Source organism: Echeneis naucrates, chromosome 12 (genome assembly GCF_900963305.1).
Source record: "Echeneis naucrates chromosome 12, fEcheNa1.1, whole genome shotgun sequence".
Classification (NCBI taxonomy): Eukaryota; Metazoa; Chordata; class Actinopteri; order Carangiformes; family Echeneidae; genus Echeneis; species Echeneis naucrates.
The window spans coordinates 9113605-9133562 of NC_042522.1; the positions used below are offsets into that span (position 1 = coordinate 9113605).

The 19958-nt window shown below is 41.8% G+C and overlaps 1 protein-coding gene across 2 annotated transcripts; it reads right to left on the reverse strand.

Annotated features, from left to right (window-relative positions):
* Nucleotides 1-7767: 7767 nt before the first annotated feature.
* On the reverse strand, nt 7768-19958 carry bnip3lb (BCL2 interacting protein 3 like b). Of its 2 annotated transcripts, none has more exons than XM_029516540.1 (6): nt 19699-19958; nt 15413-15521; nt 13359-13443; nt 12889-12992; nt 11753-11902; nt 7768-10382 (listed from the first exon to the last, which is right to left on the reverse strand). In XM_029516540.1, the coding sequence occupies exons 1-6, from the start codon at nt 19754-19756 to the stop codon at nt 10334-10336; spliced, it is 555 nt and encodes a 184-aa protein (XP_029372400.1). In that variant the 5' UTR covers nt 19757-19958; the 3' UTR covers nt 7768-10333. The 2 variants fall into 2 exon arrangements, with proteins under 2 accessions (XP_029372400.1, XP_029372399.1); XM_029516539.1 differs by having other exon boundaries at nt 13365-13443; nt 15413-15644.

The window sequence follows — 19958 nt, forward strand, 5'->3', positions numbered from 1 at the left end:
CCAGCGTCTTGCTGTCCGAGGATCCTTCCACAGGGCAGAACATGCCACAGAATTTCTGCCTGGGCCTGGCGGGGCTGTCAGAGCCCATGCTCTTGAAGAATGCTGGCACTTCCCCGGCGGTCGACATGCCTATTGCAGGCGGGGGGAGCTGTGAGGTTTTTCCCGGGGTGTAGCTGCACAGATGCTCCGAGTCTCAGCTTCTTGTGTGTGTGTGTGTTTTCTCTCTCAGCTACGCAACCCTGGACAGCCACCGCCTTTGCCGGTTTTCAAGCGCAGGTGGTCGCACTGTGACAAAAGCGCAAACAAATCTGTAAGGCTAATGCTGCATGAAAACACTCCCACTGTAGAGAGAGAGGGAGAGGGAGAGAATGCACTATAAATCTGCGTGATGTCTGATATTAGGTCGCGATATGAGAAAATCTCCCCCTGTCTCCCTGCTCTTTGATCAGCCTACACTTTTTAATTGCTTACTCATGAGTCTAAATTAGCTTCCAGCCTGCAGCCAGATTTAAGTCAGCATATGAGGAAGAGACCGACAGCCTAGCTCTGTCAAAACACAGATCCAATGGGCTATGGGAGGAGGGATTACCTGTAGCCTGTGTGATCCCGTTCAGAGGCTGGCGGTGCCAGGGAGCGCATCAGATGTGACAGTCCGGAAATGATCGGTCCTTTCTCGTCCAGGGTGAGGACTCTCTCTGCCTGGCTCTAATGCATCAGGGTCTAGCGACCTGGCTGCCGCTGAGTCCAAAAGCAGTGTAATCTAATAACACGAGCATGTCGCGTCAGTTGCCCGGGTCTCTCTGCAGGGCGTTCCTGGCACAAGTCTGGGGTCAAGAGGTGATCAGAACCATGGAGAGTTCCCCCAAAGTCACACCTACTCCAACAATGAAGGGCGCTGTCCCTTCAGCACCACACCCTGTGCTCGCATGCGCTACATAGTCATGTTTCATACTTAGTGAAGTTTGAATGACTCCAAGTTTTAGCATAATGACTTTATGACAGTCTGTTTCACCGGAAATTAAAGTGTAAAGTTTATCAGTTACCTACTGTGAAAGGCTATTGAAGGAAAGGATATCTTATTTGAGAACAGAAACAGAAGTGGGTTCTTTATATGCAAAACCATTTTCAGTTGAATTTATTTTTTGTGTGATTTTATTTATGTATCATTCGACTTCAAACAGGGCACCATGGGCGAAGTTTCAGTCTAGTAAATAATTCAAACTGCTGAAAAAATCTAAACTTTAAAATACATTATTTCTGAGTAACTAATACTCACTCAGTAACATTAATTATTCACTACTAAACGAGAAACAAACAAGTTTTGAAAAGACGTATGTAAATTAAGTTATCATGTATCAAAAGTCCCACAGCTATTCAACATGTGTTATTTCTGAAAGGATTGTGGGGGACGGGGTTTGATCAGTATTTCCTTCTTCAAACCAGTGATATGAGTGCAGAGGTTAAAAAAGTAGTAAAAGCATATATTATCACATCCAAATAAAAAGTTTCCACAAAACCGGCAAAAATTGGTGCTTTCATGTTGCTCAAAGCAAATATTTGATGAAGATAATAGATTTTCAGGGTCTTAATTAAGTTCGTATTTTATAACTGGCTGTTTATTCAGTTGCATTATATTTTAAAAGTATTGCATTAATGACCTTAGTGGGAGTGGCTACAGAAAACATAGCATTATAGTGGGGATAGTAAAACAGGCATCTAATCACTTTCTATTATTGCTATATAAGGAAGATGTTATTTTTAGATGTTAATGAAACCATTAGCTATATTTTATTAATCTTTTTCTAACGGATAACAGCAGTACTATTTCATTTTAAAAGCTGTAATGCAGTATATTTGGAGCATATGACCAGACCATTAGATCACCTGTATTCTCCCCACAGGGAAATTCAAATGTCTCAGCTGCCAGATAAAAGTTGATTGATTCACTAGATGTGAATAACATGAAAAGCTGACTTGGCAACACAGTAGAGACAGAATTTACAAAATGCAGTGTTAGTGCAGTAGCACAAACTAAATCACCTCATTTTATCAACACACTTTCGGTTTAACAGTAATAGTTCAGTTCAAGTTCTCAAACTCCACTGGAACTACAGACATCAGTGCATGATAATGAGTAATCTGATTGCCAAACCCTGCACTGAGGCGTCAGATTGTCCTCTCCTCTGAGATTATAATCCATTTGCTGCATTTTACTCTGCTATTGCACAACAGAGTAATGCTCCTGTCCTGTTCTCAGCTGCAGTAAATTTCCTATTCCTTAATTCCAGTATAGTAAACACTGAAATTATATTCCGTACAGAGGGTTTTTACAGCCATGATTAGAACTGTGCGTGCACATGTCTGATTTCATCTACAAATTCACACTTCTAACTTCTTCTGTAAGACCAATAGTATGACTGTTGTTAACACCCTTTAAGTCATGAAGGACAAACTGTAATCACGTTGCTAGTGTATCATAAGGAGGGTATATAAACACATCTTATGTATATCTGTAGCGCCTACCAGAGGGAAACAGTCTGAACAGTTTGTGTTCACAGTGTGAGGGGTCTGCCTGGTTCCTGACTCTGGATGGAGGGCAGGTTGGCATCAATGATCTTCTCTGCAGACCTTATAGTCCGTTGCAGTCTGTTCCTGTGCTGCTTGGTGGCTGATCCAAACCAGACAGTGGTGGAAGTGCAGAGAACAGACTGGACGATGGTGGTGTAGAAGATGACCAGCAGCTGGGCCTTCTTCCTGACAGTCTATGTGGGCGGTCCACTTCAGGTTTCCAGGAGATTGCGATTCCCAGGAAGTTGAATGAGTCCCCGCTAGACACTGTTCTGTTGATGATTGTGAGGGGGCGGGGTAGGGTGAGCGGGTTCCTCCTGAAATCCACTGTCAGGTGGTTCTGACCAAACCAGACAACCGGTCGGTTCACCTCATGCCTGTAGGCAGCCTGTTGTGTAGAGGGAGAAGAGCAGTGGGGAAAGAACACACCCCTGGGTGATGCCAGTACTGATGCTACGGATCTTGGAGATGTTGTTCATGTATTTCTTACTTTTAAAAAGCCAAATTAGTAGACAGGGAATAGGCAAATTAGGGTTAGGGTTAGGATTTGAACGAGCTAGTGCAACCAGGGTAGCCCTCTCCCCTGTTCACATTTGGCATCATGAACTTACCATGTTGCTTTAAGGAAAGTTAGACTATTATTTTGAGTAATAGACATCGACATTAATTATGGTTTGTAACAGGTGTTTTCCATTTAGAGTCGGGCTTTACAGGGAATAAATGGCTGTGAGGTATAAATAAATCAGTGGTGCATGTTGATCAATAAGCAGCAGCAGCAGCAGCTAATGCTAACACATTCTTCATTCCTGACTCATGTTGTAACAGACAAATGCTCTCTGCACAAGTGGCCATGGAAAACACTTTAACACAGAGTCAATGTCATCCCAGTTGCCATAACAACATGGTGGGCAGCAAATGGCTTTGCTGCTACTATTTCCTCTCCCAAAGGGCTACAAAGGCCGCTGCATGTCTGTCTGTGTGTGTGGGTGTGTGGATGGTCAGATCTGCAGGAGAGGCCAACATAGTCTGCTGTCAGAGGTGGATCCTGAAAAGGGAGTGTTCAAGGTGCAGCCACGCCCAAAGACCCACTCAGTGCACCGACACCCCCCCCCATGCTTATTGCTGAAATGTCTTTCCACACAAAATAGCAAATATCCCCCACTGAGTGCAGAGACCTGGGGGAGTGTTAGATAATTAGAGGGGAAAGTTGGCAGCGTGCCTGATAAACAGTTGGAAGAGACAACAGAGAGGGAGTCTGGTCTCAGGACAGGAAGGGCATGGTCCTGGCATCCAGGAACAGATGTAGGACAAGTAATGAGATCAGCAGTATGTGTGGAATCTCATCAGCTACTGGAGCCCTTTGTTAGAACAGATTATTAGCTCTGTTTAGCTCAGTTTATACCGCAGAAGACAACTTCATATTCATTAGCTGCATATAACCAATTTGGAGGAGTATGCAGGAAGGCAGATCTCAATGTGTAAGAAGCTTAAAGTTTAAACTTGCTGAAGCCACAAATAAGAAAAGTTTCCTCCCTGAGCACAGATGGGCCCTAATGAAAAGCCTGTAACTTTAAATGACGTGGCTGCCTCAATCAGTCCATCCACTTGCTCACATTAAAGTGAAGTAAAAAACAAACAACTAGAGGCTATATTTCTTTTAAATGTTGTAAGTAGGACCCATTCTGACGTTGTGTCCCCTCATTGGTAGTCAGGCAGTCATTGTAAAGTCATTTCATTTTGATCTGCACTAAATACTTGTATCACACCGACAGTTATAGTTGGTGCCTCCACAGACACATTTCATGACACATGTACGCATACATGAAAACAAAACCAGCTCCACTGTTGCTGTTGCTGAAACTACAGAACAGAGGATTTCAATTTTTACGCTGGCTGTACCAGCCCTGTACACATCCGAGCTCAACTGAGCTCAGATGTTCAACTGAGGTGAAACCCAATACTTACAGTTAAAAGTGAAATCTTATTACTTACTGGTGTGCAATGAATCTTGGGAAAAGGTTGTACTATGATGGATCGACATGCTGGATCCTTTGTTGCCCAGAAAAGGAAGGCTGCATTTTTCAGCCACAGTTGGCAAAGCCTTCAACGTGGGTCAGCCCAGCCATGTTGCTGCGACACAGTTGGTCACTAAATAATAACATTATACCTGCTAATTATCTTAAAAACATCAAATTAGCATTGTTGCACTGAGTTATGATGCGGACATCATTCATTCATTCATTCATTCATTTTCTGTTGCTTTTCCGTTTCTGGGTTGTGGGGGTTGCTGGAGCCAATCCCAGTTGACACTGGGTGAGGGCGGGGTCACCCTGGACAGGTCACCAGGCCAACACAAAGAGACAGACAGAGACCAACAACCGCTCACACTCACGCTCAGCAATTAGGTAAACATGCATGTCTTTGGAGGGTATGCAGGAAATCGGAGCACCCTGAGGAAACCCACGCAAGCACAGGGAGAGCATGCAAACTCTTCACAGAAAGGAACAGAAGCCACAACCTTCTTGTTGTGGGGCAACAGCGTGCTGGCCAGGCTGACATCATCGCTTAGCAGAAAGCACCAGATCCCCGATAGAGCTGCTAACATGGCTGTAGGCGAGAAAAGTCCATTTCTAACATCAGTTTGCAGGCACCATGCCAAATTTAGCCGTAGCACACAGGGGAACTTAATGTACCAGCAAATATCAACAATAAATATCTGTTTAGATACAAAAAACTATGACCTTTTACAACACCGCTACTAATTAAACACTGCCTGTCCTTGACTCAGAAAGTATAATTACCAGCCTGTTTACATCACCATTCGGTGTGCATGTTGGTTGGTACCACCCACGAGAAAACAAAACTGCCTATCTTATATATCTATACAGATCTTTTCTCTCGGTCAACAGTGATTTACATATTCATATTGAATCTGAAAGAGCAGCAGTGACTAATAGCTTTGAACGTGTGTTTTGAGTTTGAGTTCACTTTAACTGAACTCAAACTGGTCATCTACATTTAATTGTAGATGACCAGTTGAGCTGAGTGAGTGGGTGAACAAGACAAACTGAACTGAACCTTCCTGCTCTACATGTACATATCCATGAGCAGAAACTGGGTTCTCTGTATTTTATGGCCATAACTGTGACTATAATCAAAAGATTTGCCCTTATTTATTTAAGGCATTTGATCAGTTATCTAACGCATTAACTTACCTAATATGTCACACTGACCACACATAAAAGCTGTCTTTATTTGCAGACACAGCATCTGAAGAGCACACTGAAATGATTTTTGTCAATGTCCAGATTTCCCCCTTCTGCCACTTCATGACGGCAGCTTTATCTGGCACTGGACGCTGCTGCAGTGGGGTGTAGTGCTGCTGAATCCTGAGGAGATGAGGAAGAATGTTTCCTCACCAGAGGGATGGAGACAGAGCGGGCCACCACCCTGTAACCCATGGTAACGCCATCAGCTGCAGTGGGAGGAGCTACAGGTCTCACTGTGTCTGGATTGGTTAAGATCAGGTGTTCTGAGGTTTCATATAAGGAAGATGGAGGAGGACTGGAGGAGGCATTGTTTGTGTGGAGATCAGTCTTTGTTTACCTGATTGAAACTATAAGCAGTGACATAACTGACAGTGACATTTACTTATATTACTCATCAATTAAATTCTTTTTGTTGTAACTTCAATTATGTTAACTACTGCAATCACTGACGTGTCCAACTGACAGATGTATGACTCCCAGTCACATCAGCCATTGTGTCATTATCTTTGCACAACTGATATGATTTTTATCTTTAACGAAACAAACAATTGTTCCAGTTTCCTTTGGTCTCATTACACAAATGAAGTTAATCAGGGAAGGAACAACCTTGTAGCCAACTCAATTCATTCTCATGGATTAGACGAGAAGGCTCTCATGTTTTTTGTCTGACCAGTGAAAGTGACCTAAAAACAGCTTAGTTTCGAATAAACATTGGAATCTGATGCAAAGAAAAGGAATATCCATTAACTGGGAGGACTAGGAGGTGACTGGAAGACCCAATGACTCAGCTTGAGTAGACTTGCTGCAGACATAGAGACCCTAATGCAGGATGTGAAAAGGGTGGTTTCTGAAGCGATCAGTGGTAATGAATGACTAAAATTTCTGTAACATCTACAGCAACTGCCCCTAGTTCTTGAGGATTTGAGACAAATACGCCTGAAAAAACAAATGTGAAAGAAAAAAAGCTGAGGGAAAATAACATGAAGTAAGCATTACTGACAGACCACCACTGGAGTGCAGTGCTTCCCCAGAACAGCTCTGTACAGCCGCTGAAGCAGAGAGAGAGCGAGAGAAGTGCATGAAGGGGAAAGAAATAGGAGCCTTTTCCATCAGAGGCCTCACTGTGCAGTTTGATGCTAAAATCAGTGCTGAAATGCCGTCATTCTGGAGTTCTCTCTTCTCTGATTCAAGCAGATAAAAATCTCAGTCTCAGCGGGTGGGAATGTTGATGGACAAGGCTTCAGCCAAGAGCAACTTGATTCATCTGGAAATGTTATATTTACATAGAAAGGGAAGGCTTTAAGCAGTGCAGTCATAGCAGGGCAAATGATAAATGCTCTGAACTACTGATTCCTCTCACCTCAACTGACTGATGTGAGCGTCTTCCTGCTGGTATTGTAAAGCTGAGCTCCTAGGAATTTCTACTGAGTAAGGAAACATCCTGCGACTTCCTGTGGAGGCCGGAACATCAGACCTCAGCTGCGTTTCCTAACTGACCAGGCATGCAGTGGATTTGAGCCACATCCAAAACAACAGTCTGTGGGCTATGCCAGCTGCTGAGGGCCACAGGGTGTGGGGGCAAGTGGATGGAAAAAGCAAAACACTTGAAACACTTGGATTAAAAAAAAAAAAAAAAAAAAAAAAAAGATGGCTCACACAAAGGACAAGCTGAATGAATGAAACCTTGTTTGGTCTTACTTCAGCAGATGGGAGTTCATTTTCCCCTCCACCTTACTGATTTTTTAAGACTTGATCCCTTTTAGTGCTGATAACTTAATTAGCATAATTTATTTCAGTCCTATTCTAGACAAAACTGAAATATAGAAAGCCATGACTAAATAGAAAAAACAGAATTAGGCCAATTTTGTCATGCAGGATGTTGATGGCAGGTGTCCAACTGAAAAATTCACACTCAGAAGCTTCATTCAGGTAATATTTAATGACAAAATGTTTAATCAAGTTTTCCAATGTAGCGGGAAAAAGAAAAATAAAGCAAATGCATCATTACAATAACTACTGTTAGACCATTGTAATTTGTGGGGGAATCTCTTTCCATTTCCTGTTCACATCAGGCCCTGCCATAGACAATAGGGTTTTTATTTTCACACTCCACATCTTGACTCCTGCTCTGTGCATTCAGAATATTCTGACACCAAAAAAAATAAATAAATAAAAATAAAAATGAGAGGTGGAAAAAAAACAACAACCAGGAAAGAACAATCCACCATCATGTACAGACACAGGCAAAAACATGGCTGTCCCACAAAGTAGCAGTGCAGTGTCTCTGTGGCTGAAATGGACAATGGGCAGACTCGAGGCCTTAACATGATCACCGCAGGTTGATCATCAGATTTTCTAAGAAGTTAAAAAAAACAACAAAAAAAAAAAAAAAACAGAAAGACAACAGGTAGCTGACGAGGGGAAATTACAATCATCTAAAGTTTTCACAGGTACATTTTGCCAGTAGGGTCAAAAAAACAAAATAAGTACTCACAATTACCTAAATCTTTCGCTTCTTTTGTTTGTTTCACTTAAGATTTTTTGTCTGTTCTTCTCTTGCTGATGAAGTTGGACACTGAAATGCATCTTATGAAAAGGAACCAAGGCAACGTTCATGCTTGTTGTTGTCGGTGTTGTTGACTTTCTGTGTCAGAAATGTGATGCTTCAGGTGGAGGCAACATAATGTACACCTTAAAAAGTGGAACTGGTGTCATTTTGTACCCCTAAACCTCACACCTGAAAATGTCTTGCAAGGAATTACTTCATTCTGAATGGAAAATCTGCTGCGGCAAAAACTTTTCTAAATAATATTTAAACCAGATCTGGCTACAGTGGATGCACTTCTAATGACCACAGTCCAACCTCAGAAATACTGCTGTGCAGCTGATGCTTGATATTGGCTCTTCTACATCATGCTGTGCAAATGTATGACCTCTGCAGACCTGCTCGCCTCGTACCTGTTCTTAGACAACAATCCATCAGTCGCTTACAAGCTGCTGCATGTCTGAGGCGTCACTCGAGGAAGACAAACAAATGTAGAAATGGTCAGCGGGTAGGTACGGCCCGACTGACTCTATAGTCAGCTCCCTTCACTAGCGGCTATGACATATTTCTACCTGTTGCTTTGAAATTTTGGCAAATGTGATGGAGTGTTTGGAGGCATGGCTGACCACTGCTGTCTTCTGGACTACTGAACAATCTCTCTACTAACATTTCCAAAGGAAAATTCCTTATATAATTCCTCAGTTCTTTCAAGTTCAATATTTAACTGAAATATCTTCTACATAAAAATCAGTCAAAACCTCATGAAAACAAATGTCCGTACCTGTTCATCTATTATTTTCATGCTTTTTGGTATCAAATCCTCTCTGATCACATAAAATCCAGACTAAAAAGAATTTCCACATTTCCACTTAATATCCAGGCCAGTTTGGAGTAAAGATAACAGGGAACTGACCAGCAAAGACCAAAGCAGCTCTACGATATGTTGTAGCTCGACCCAGAGGCTCACTGGAAGAACAACATGGACTGCTTGGTCCATGTCCAACACAGACTGTTTGGACAGACGTTTCTCGACCATATCGTGCCGTTGACCAAACAACAAAATACTGTTAGTGTACACATACACAGAGGGACACGCTGCCTGCATGTACTGAACACACACCTACACCCTGGTTTCCAGTTATTTTCACCTTGCAAAATATTCATCCAGCTGCAGAGGTGAATAGATTTGTTTCTCGTTACCGTCAAGGTGATAAAGTGTCACACCTCTAGACAGAGCCAGAGACTCCTCCAGTGCAATTCATGAGCGCTTGTGGTTTGGGATGGCCACTGTGCTAACCTCTTTCTTTACAACTTCTCATTAAACCACCGCTGTAGTGAAATACATGAAAAAAAGAAGAAAAAAGGTAATACTACCTAGAGAAGATGAAGAAAATGGATACTTTCAAAAAGGCATGATCACATTTTCAGTTCATGTAGCTGACTCAGAATTTCATTGAACCCAGTGGGGTTGATTGTTGGGCTACTTGTGTAGGTGGCACAATCTGTGGTTAGTTCTAAAATTGGACAGTCCTCCCTTTTTTCAAATGATAAAAGGGCAAGAGGAGAATATGTGAAGCAGAAGAGTTTGGTTTAATGCTGCGACCCACCCTGAAACCCCATCTCCATCAACATCTCAGGACAGTCGCCGCGGTAAAGGAAATAGGACAATAATTCTTTGAAAAGCTTCTACAATTGAGTGAAGGCTATTAAGGGGGGGGGGGTCCACAGACAGTCAAAGCAGCCAATCGAGTAAAAAGGGGAGGGGGAAGGAGGGAGGGCAAAGAGGAAAAGGCAGATGCATTTCTCCTGAGAACATGTCATATCTCAGGGAAGAGGAGGGGAAGCAGGCGGGAACAAAAGGGGAGAGAGGGGCGTCCGGTCTTCTCACGTCAACAAAGTTTTCTTCAACAACTCTTGGCCATTTCTCAGGCACTTTTCTTCAGTTTCAGCTTCAGAAAGAGCTGGCAGGTGGCGTAGTCAATCTCTTTCCAATATAGACTCTGAAAAGAAAGACACGGCCCCAAAGCAGTCATGATCACGTTCACACCTTGTACCATGAGAATTAGACTGGTAAAACTGCCATTACAGGAAAAAACATGGTCATTTGTCAAGGAAGGCACGCATGGTATTTCCTTGTCAACAGCCAAATAAAAACAACATCGTCCTAACGCCATGATATTAGCTCAGGAATCATCTTTCAGCTGCTGAAGTTAGATTTGTTATTCTGTCATCACCTTTTAATGAGTTCCTAAAAAATGACCGAAGTTGAGCCAGAGAATTCCAAACTGCAGGATATTTTACACTGCATTAAGTTGGACTTCTTATACACAGGCATTGCAGATGAACAAGAGGAATTTTGTGTTAAAAGGTACTTTTACTGCTCCAAGGCAGATATGAGCTTCAAAACATCTAATTTTACAGCTGGGTGCCATTAAACCACTTTTTTTTTTTTCAGCAAATGAATCAATCAGATAAATCCTGTGGTAATTTTATTTTCCATTAACATCCTAGTTACTTTAGACAGCTGGTACCAGACACAACGAATATACAAGACAGTATATCAGTATGTCTAAACAGTGACTTGTAACTACCACTCAGCATTACAGAAATGTAGCATTAAGAACAAGGGGGGACTTTAAAATTTCACAAATAATTATGAGGTTCAACAAAAAGTTGAAGACTAACAGAAACTATTACCCTTTAGTTAAATTCTTCATGTCTTCTGCTGTCTATACCAGTTCACAAAACTGTGGCATTGTCAATATGTACATATGAATCTTTGAATGGCCGACAGTAAGGAAAATTATTGCAGGTTAGTTATTCAGACTATTTGCATATGGCCACACATCCATGAGTCCATCAGTGCAGTGATACTATGTGACTGAGGTACCAGGATTGTTGTAAAAATGTTATTACACCCAGCAAGCCTCCAGGGAGAGTTGCAGTTCACTATGAGACAACAGGTGTGCAGCAATTCAGCGAGCAGTTGCTCTGCAAATTTGTCAGACAGAAACACAACTCTACAGCGCCACCTGCTGGGCTGCACAACAACTAGGAGTTGCTTGTCAATAATAAGCCAATAATGTAGAATAAATGGTAAATGGGCTGCAAACGTAGCAATTCTGCATTCTAATTTTTGAACTACTCAATTTATTCTACCAAACTTTGTACAATGTTAAACATCTGCTGAATGCCTTTGATAATCAGTAACTCATGTTTTGGATCCAGGCAAAGTTTTAGTGCTCTATGTAAATGCCAGTTTCCCACTCTGGATATCTGACCAAACCAAACAAAAATTGGTTCATTAAACTATTATCAGTCTTGCTGCCCACTTATCATGAACAGTCAGATGATCCGTACTGTTTCTTACCCCAGCCCCAAAGCGAGGATGTGCGATAGTAGCAGCGAGGGGATGAAGACTTTGAGGAACTCTGCAGAGAAGATGCCTCCTTTCTTCATGGCCCCAGTCTTCCTCATGCTGAGCGTCACTGAACGCCGAGGGTGACGGAAATGAAACTCCCTGTGCAAATCACGCAGAGCAGTCTGTAAACTCAGCAGCCCACCAAAAACCTGACAGTTAAGGTAAATATTCCCCACAAGTCCCCGTAAAGCAATTCGTGAAGCAAAAATGAAAAACACTGAAAAGCTTTTGTTGAGAATCTGCTTCATTTCTTGGTTTTTCTATAATTGCACATTGAAAATCTTTTTGGATTATGAACATGACATTTTTTTAATTAAATTTATAACATCACCTTGGGAAGCTGTAATGGACAAGGAATCACCTGATGAATCAATGATAAAAAAATATTTATCAGTTGTAACCCCACAGCAGTTTTCAAGGCTTCCACCAAGACACCACTTATAAGACCTGAAATTCACCATTAAGTGAAATAAAATGTATTGAATTTGGGTTTCTGGAGAGATTCTGAGGTGGGGATGCCTCTCATTTCCTCACGATTAGCCTTTTAATTGAGCTCATAACTTAGCAGCAGTAACAGAAGCTACTGTTGTTTATGGTGTCTGCTGCAGGAGGATAATAAAGGTGAGGAACATGTCCTTATTCCAGGCCTCCGGCCATATATGTTGGAGCCTTGAAGCATAATGTTGGCAATTGCGTTGCAAATTGACCCACAGGAAGCTGAAGGTTTTATATAACAGGAGATGCTGGCTGGATCATTAAAATATATGCCAGTTTAATTGGATAACAACTTCCATCTAACTGTTTTTAGATTTTTTACACTGAAAAAAGAGCTCTTTTCAAAACAAAATGCCACTTCCACAGATTTTTGTAATGCAAACCTATGTTAATGAATAAACCTTCAACAACAACATATGATCAAAAGCTCATATCATCACAGTTTCAATGACAGGGTTTGTTATTTGGCTTACTGTTTGTGCATTAGATCAACTTTACTACCATACCCCCTTTCACAGTACAAACAAGCAGCTGTGTGTGTTCGGTAACCATGGAAACATCATGCTGATGTTTACCATGCTGAAACTTACTTGGGGGGAATATTTTCCGGTCGACTAGACCAGTCAGCAACCCAATCTGCGTCCTTCATTAAGATGTCCATGTCCCTCTCTTTATCCAAGACGTCCTCTTCTGACTGAAGACCAATACATAAATAGAGTTTAGGTACTTTGCCTGGAGACTTACTGTCTATATTGGTAGCATACACATGCACAAATGTGAATAAAATATCCTGAAAGACATCAAAAAAGCTTGCACTAAATGCACTAAAACAAACTAGATTTTCCCAGAATGCCCTGGCACATTAGAGAAATGAGAAACATAGTCATGGTGACAGCATACTGTACAAAGGAAGTTGTTCTCCATACTGGGTGCAAGAGTGATCCCCATAGAAACGAAAGGCAGGAACTTCTGTCATTCACAAGTACACACACCACTTTAGTGGCACTAGTCAAGGTTTCCATAGCAACAGAGTGATAGAGATCCCAACGAGCACACAGACTCTTACTTGACTGTCTCTCCTGCTGGTCACGTCCACGTCAAAGATGATCTGTCCCTCATCCTGGGGACTGTGAGGCCGTGGAGGGCTGGATGCGACATCAAAAACAAAAAGTTATGATCCTTAACATTCCCTATGAAAAGGTTCGTGTAGGAGTTTATAAGGTTTAAGGCTGTTTAAATGACTGATGTGCAATGCAATCAGGTGATCACCTTGGTAGTCATAGCAACAGTGTCTTGGGTACAGGCTCTGCTGCCAGTGAAGCCGTTTCGATTTATCCGCCTACTATTAAGATTTATAACTCAGGTGCCAGGATGTAGCGCACACAGACTTCACAGAGGAAACACTTTTTCATCTCCTGGTCTTATCACATTCATATCCTTGATTACAGCTCTCTTTTGATTATTTGAGTCCACATAATAAACTGAACTCAACAGGTTAAAAGAAAAACTGAATGCCTTTACTTAATTCTTGAGGTTATCTATAAGAAATATTGAGGACTAGTCCCTTAATGCCAGATGGTGGAAAACATTATTTATCTGAATAGCTGTGTTTTATTTTCCTAGTATACAGAAGATTTGTACCCCTGTTTACTTAGTTTGTAATCCCTGTGTTTTAATTCACCCCTACTCTTTACTGTCAAGCACGCTGTAATTATGCTAAGAAAAGTGCTAGATAAATAAAGGGTATTCTAATTATAAACATAAATAAATAAATAAATCAGGTGATCAATGGTTGTTAAAAATAGCAGTAGAGTTCAGCTGCTCCTCTACTATGACCTCTCGGACAATGTGTAAAGAGGTGTGTATGTCGGAAGGGATGAGTAAACATTTTCTTAATTCACACTGTGCTTACAACTCTTGGATTGCGTCTATGCGAGACACTGCCATGCCTATGTTTGTCTTCCTGATTCTCAGAGTAGCTTGTTGATTTAGTGTCCGTGGCTTGAAATCCTCCTCAGGTGACGCACTGACAGCTGACTTCCCTGCTCTCTGATAAGTTCTGCTTTATCACAGCCTTGCTGATTATACAAAAGCACATGATATTGCTGGAAGACTCAGGATTTTTCTTAGTGTGTGCAATAAAATGGGAGGCATGCTGTGACAGAAAACGTTAACAACCTTATGGAGTTATATCTAAAGACAGTTGCTCAACGAGGCTGTTATCTTTGCAATGGAAGATTTTCATTGACTGTCTTATTGAGGCGGTTGTTCCTGCTGTAAGGAGACTGTTTGCAATTGGAAGTCTTAAAAGTACAATTGAACAATTCAGTATCTTTAAAATTATAGTTTTCATTAGAGATAAACATTAGACATAAACTGCACATGATGCAGTCTTTAAGATGAATAAAAGCTAAAGTGTAATCCAAAAAGTCAAACAAATGTTTATGTCATGATCACATGTAGTTAAGATACAGTAAACACAGACTTTCTTTGTGTTATATTGTTGCTGGGGGATTTCACATGTAGATAATGCATATGATCATATTCAATATATATGTATTAAAGTTCAGGTTCATTACTTTCCTGTATAGTACCATACATGAAGAGAGAAGAGAAGAGCTGGGTATTATTGACTTGTTAATAATGGCCAGTCAGATGCACTGCAGGAGTTTCTAAAGATGTTTTACATAATAGCTAGGGCAATTAAGTGATTTTTGTTTTGGCATTAGCTCCAAAATCAACTCTGTTGTGTGTCCTACAACAAGCTGCTATAAACTGCGTGAGAAAAGTAACCTAGAACTTAAGATGAGCACCAAGTTCACCATGTGGTCCAATCTTCCGCAGCTATGAATACAGTCTTAGAGGAATCCAAGAACTCATGACCTTCTTTGAAGTAATCTGTTGTAGTGGAGAATCCCATGTCCTCAACTTTAATTTGCATTGACTACACTAATATACCACAAAATGTTTCTAGGTTAATTTAATACACATGTTGCATTTAAATTATTTCCCTCTGGGGGACCTGGGGGCTCAGTATTGTCTCAGGGATGCTTCAGAGGTGACAATTTGGGTTTTGGGGGGGAGGGAAGGAAAAAAAAAAAAAAAAAAAATCACCTGTCGCAGGAAGAGTTGCTACGGCTCGACTCATGCTGTGCATCCAACAGGATCTTCTCCATGTCTCCATTATGAATTGAGGATGATGATGGGACGTGCTCCAGCCCCCCTACCATGGCCTCCTCTTCCTCCACCTGTGGGAGGGGTAGCAGGACTGAGGCCGGGCTTCCTGTAGAGGATGACTGAGTTGAGCCAGCTGCACCTCTGTTCATCTCCAACTCCACCCAAGATCCTATTCGGAGGAAAAACACAAACACATGAGCTTCACTCACCTCTGTTAATGCAGTAAAAACAAATGGACACCATGGACATCTGGACTGTTTGACAATGGTATAACTAGGACTGCAGATCAATGGCCTCTCTGTAGCGCCACAACACTTTGGGTGCTGACAATGCAGAATGTTGTTGTGACACGTAACTTTAAACAAATTACAGATCACGCGATATGACTATTACACAAGGCCATATTGTGATTTAAATCGTACTCCAATGCATTGTGCAGCAGTTGAAAAATTGGAGATCATAAAATTTTATACTGTGAACTTGTCTGGATAAAAGTTACAGGATTGGCAACAATAAAGAAACAGTGGAAAGTAATGACAATAAACCAAAATCCTGTTGAGAGCAATAAGCCAATATTATGCCCAGAGCAAGAGCTGACATCCCCCATTTGAATATGTTTGGTAAGGATTGATGAGAATAACCCATCTGTGCTTCTGTAGGTGCAGGTTGTGTGACAGTTTGAGGCTGGAAAGACCTTTTCACATCAGACATTTGTACAAGTAAAAAAAAATTAAATAAAATAAATGAAGGCTCTTTTTAATTGTTAGTGTCATGGTGACCCAGCATGCACAATACAGGGGCATAGCAGCTGACACACTTAAAGGAATTAGGCACTAATAATCACATCTCTACCTGTGTTTTTCCTGCTTTGACATGGAACAATATCTACCTCTTCTCTTTTTGGGGTCACTGAGGCCAGAGCACAAAGTCAACAAAAGAAGACTTCAGAAAAATATTGGCTTGAAAAAGAGAAGGTGATTTCCTGATCCCATGCTGGGAGGAAAGAAAAAGACCTAGAGACTGAGATTGTCAGTCAAAGAAGTTTAGGAGTAAAGCTCTACTTACTGCTGTGTGACAAAATGTCAGTAAAAATGCCAGCCCAAGTGTGTGCTGTGGTTTCTTGTAGACCCTGGCCATGATATATGATGTGCTCCGTGTGTACGTGAGCCCTGGCATGGACTCGCAGCTGAAGCCCAGCATGTAAAAGCTGACTTACAAATACAGAAGAAGGGCTGGTTAGCCAGGAATCTGGAGAATGGGGTGAAAAATTCTTTAAAATTTGCCCTCATAAAGCAATAAAAGCACTTTCTCCATCAGCATTCACCAAAAGTAAAAGAGGAAGGCCTGTAGAGCTAGTCACATGACCCCATAACAGTAAGTAAACACCATGTTCTCATGAGCTTTCATCAGGGTACTGTATTTCACATGCATCAGAACAGCTATACCCACTACCCAAGTACCACACCCCTCCCCCCTAAATAGGCCTCGACTCAGCACTCACACTCATCCCGCGGATTACACAGTGGACTGTTGGCCAAGCTGCTGTCGACAGCCCATTGTCTCTGCTCCGAGGACTAAAAACCACGTTGCCATGGAGCTGACGCTTCCGAACATTCTGGCCACAGAGCCGTTATCAGCTGTTGGATAGCGTAGAGGACGCAGACATGGTATGACCTCTTTGATCCGCTGATGCTAAGCTTAGACAAGACAGAGGAGGTTTGAGACTGCCTATCACCTGAAGATCCAGGTACCAGATAAAATGTTTATGGCACTGGTGTTTGAGCCCTGGGAAATGCCAAAAATAACAGTGTCAGATAACAGAGCACACTGTTGGCATCGCCATCTGATAAGTGCATGGTCTGACTGTCCCCACAGCGATGTCTCATCATGAATTGTGACAATAGGTACCAATGCCACCAACAAAATCTGCTATGAATTTCTGACTGTCATGCATAATACCGCCCACTAGATTAGTCAGCCAAACTCACTCGCAAAGAAATTAACATGGATGATATTTTAGTATTAACAGGCCTTCAGCAAGTTTTCCAAGATGCAATAATAAAACAAAACAGATGACCACTTTTTCTCAACAAGGGTACCTCCCTTTGTTGACAAGCAGAAACATCAAAAAAGAAACAGCAGATATTCAGTGAATGTCAGATGGTGCTGGAAGCAATATTTTTTCAAAGGGGGATGTTGAGGTGATCCTTTGGAACATTTAACTTTCCACACAAATTCCTAGGACGAATTGAATCTTGCAATTTTTCGTACACAATATTAAAACCAGCCAGTCAACACCAATGCAACCAGACAAAAGTCATGTTGTTTCCATGGCACTTTCTTCAGTGCTTCTGTCTGCTTACTCAAGAGCAGCTCCTTGCTGTCTTTGAAGAGAGTGGGAAAAGCAGAGTACCATTTGTAAAAATTTCACTCATATCATGTTCCCCCTGTCAACTCTTCCTTGGTATTGCCTGTAAAAGAAATTTAGAGTTTCTTCCTCTTGAAAGCCTTTGTATCTCGCAAGAATACATCTTAAATGCTGTGTTATTACCGTGGTTACAAATGTAAAACTTACAAGACAACCACCACTAACACACAATTCAATGCCTTGAGGTTATGTGCAATGTTTAGACCTTCTTCCACTAATGCACAAATCCCATAGTGTTTAATGGATGATCAAGCATTTAGATGCAATAAAATCCTTTTTGTGCGCCCAACCAAACTACTCTTCCAACCATTCAGTTCAATGAAATTATTTTACACACAATGGCATGTTTTTCAGAGACATTATGCACTTTTTCATAATTTTAATTTTATGACTTTGTTTTTATGCATGTCACTACCAGTCAAAAGTTTGGGCACACTTTCTCATTCTAATGAACAGGAAGGTGTGTCCAAATTTTTAAAAGGTAGCATATGTAAAGCACATTGACTTACCTTTGTGTGAAATGAAATGAACTATATAAATAACCTTGCTTTGCTGAACACATATTACTATAAAAGGAATACAATTAGTCTACTCTATGATACAAAGATAATCATAAGACATATACAGAGCAACAAGCAACAATAATATTCAGGGAAGACATTTTATTTGAAGAGATACAGTAAAGGGCTCTGGATTAATGATGGGAGGTGCTGGATCCAAAAAAGGCTGGAAACCACTGGGTTACACAACAAGACTACAGTCTGTTGAATGCACAAATGTCAGCTTTCATAAACCAGGGCATGAATTTATCACCAACCACCAGCCAAATGCTCACAGCTTGTTCCATCTTTTAGAGGTCCTATCCACTGCTGGCGTTCCACTCCTTTTTAAATACCGTTTCTTGAACAAGAAAAGGGGCTGGAAAGTCTGACTGCTGATTGTGGCTTTTCATGGCCCAGCCTCTGTTTTCCTTTACTGTTTTGTGCTTTAACACTTTATCCACCCTCTGCACGTCCGAAACGTCTGTCCTGTTGTCACTGTGGCCATAAATAGCATGCCAAGTCATGGCCTTCCGTAGTGTGGTAAAAGTTAAACCACAAGAGCTTTCTGAGGCCCCACTGAGTCAGTGTGATAAACATGCCTTTGTTGACGTCTCTGTTGCCCATAAATGCAGATGTTTTACGTGTTATCACACTCATCTAACCGAGTGTCCAGGTTATACACAGATATGGACTTCTGTCGAGGAAGCATCGTGTGAAAATGTTTTTCAACAAGCGATTCAAAAATAAAACGCAATTATTTTGAGAGGGAGTATTTCATGAATCTGTGTATTTCTGTAGGGACTGATATCTGAATACTGCACAAGGAGGCTGTATACAGCCTAAAGTCTAGTCATCTGCGCTGGGCTCTCGCTTCACTCAGTGTAAAGTACGAATACTTGTAAATTATCACTTCTGTCCCCATTTTTGCCACTTCTGATTTCTTCCATCTCGCCTTGTTGACGACCTTGATACCCGCCTCCACGGCTTCGCGTGAATCTCTGATTGGCTAACTGGCCCCTCAGTCAAACCTGTCACAACGCCATTGGTGCGCCCACTGTCAATAAACACACGGAACATAGCGTTCTTACTCCTCCTTCAATGTTGCTTCGGCGAGGGAAAAAAAACCCCATTACGGCCAAATTAAATTACCTCCAATTATTAAAAGGCCACCATAAACTTATTGGTAACATACAGCGGCGACACACGACACTGACAGGACGCTCCGGTCAAACATGTGGACGCGTCTCTCTTACCGTTTAGCCCCGAGTCTCCGTTGTTGTCTGTGGAAGCGCTGTTAGCAGCGGCGGACATGGTCGTGCCTGGTGAGCAGGGCTGGTTGCATAAAACGCTGGTCAGTGCAAAAAGCGCGCTACCTTCTCTGCACACATTCAGACGTGCGACAACACCGCTGAGCCGTGTCGGCCGGTTTCTTCAATCAGCGGCCGGCTGAGCTAACGCACCGCTGCCGTCCGTTAGCTGGTCTGAAGGCAGCTGCAGGCGCGAGCCGCTCAGA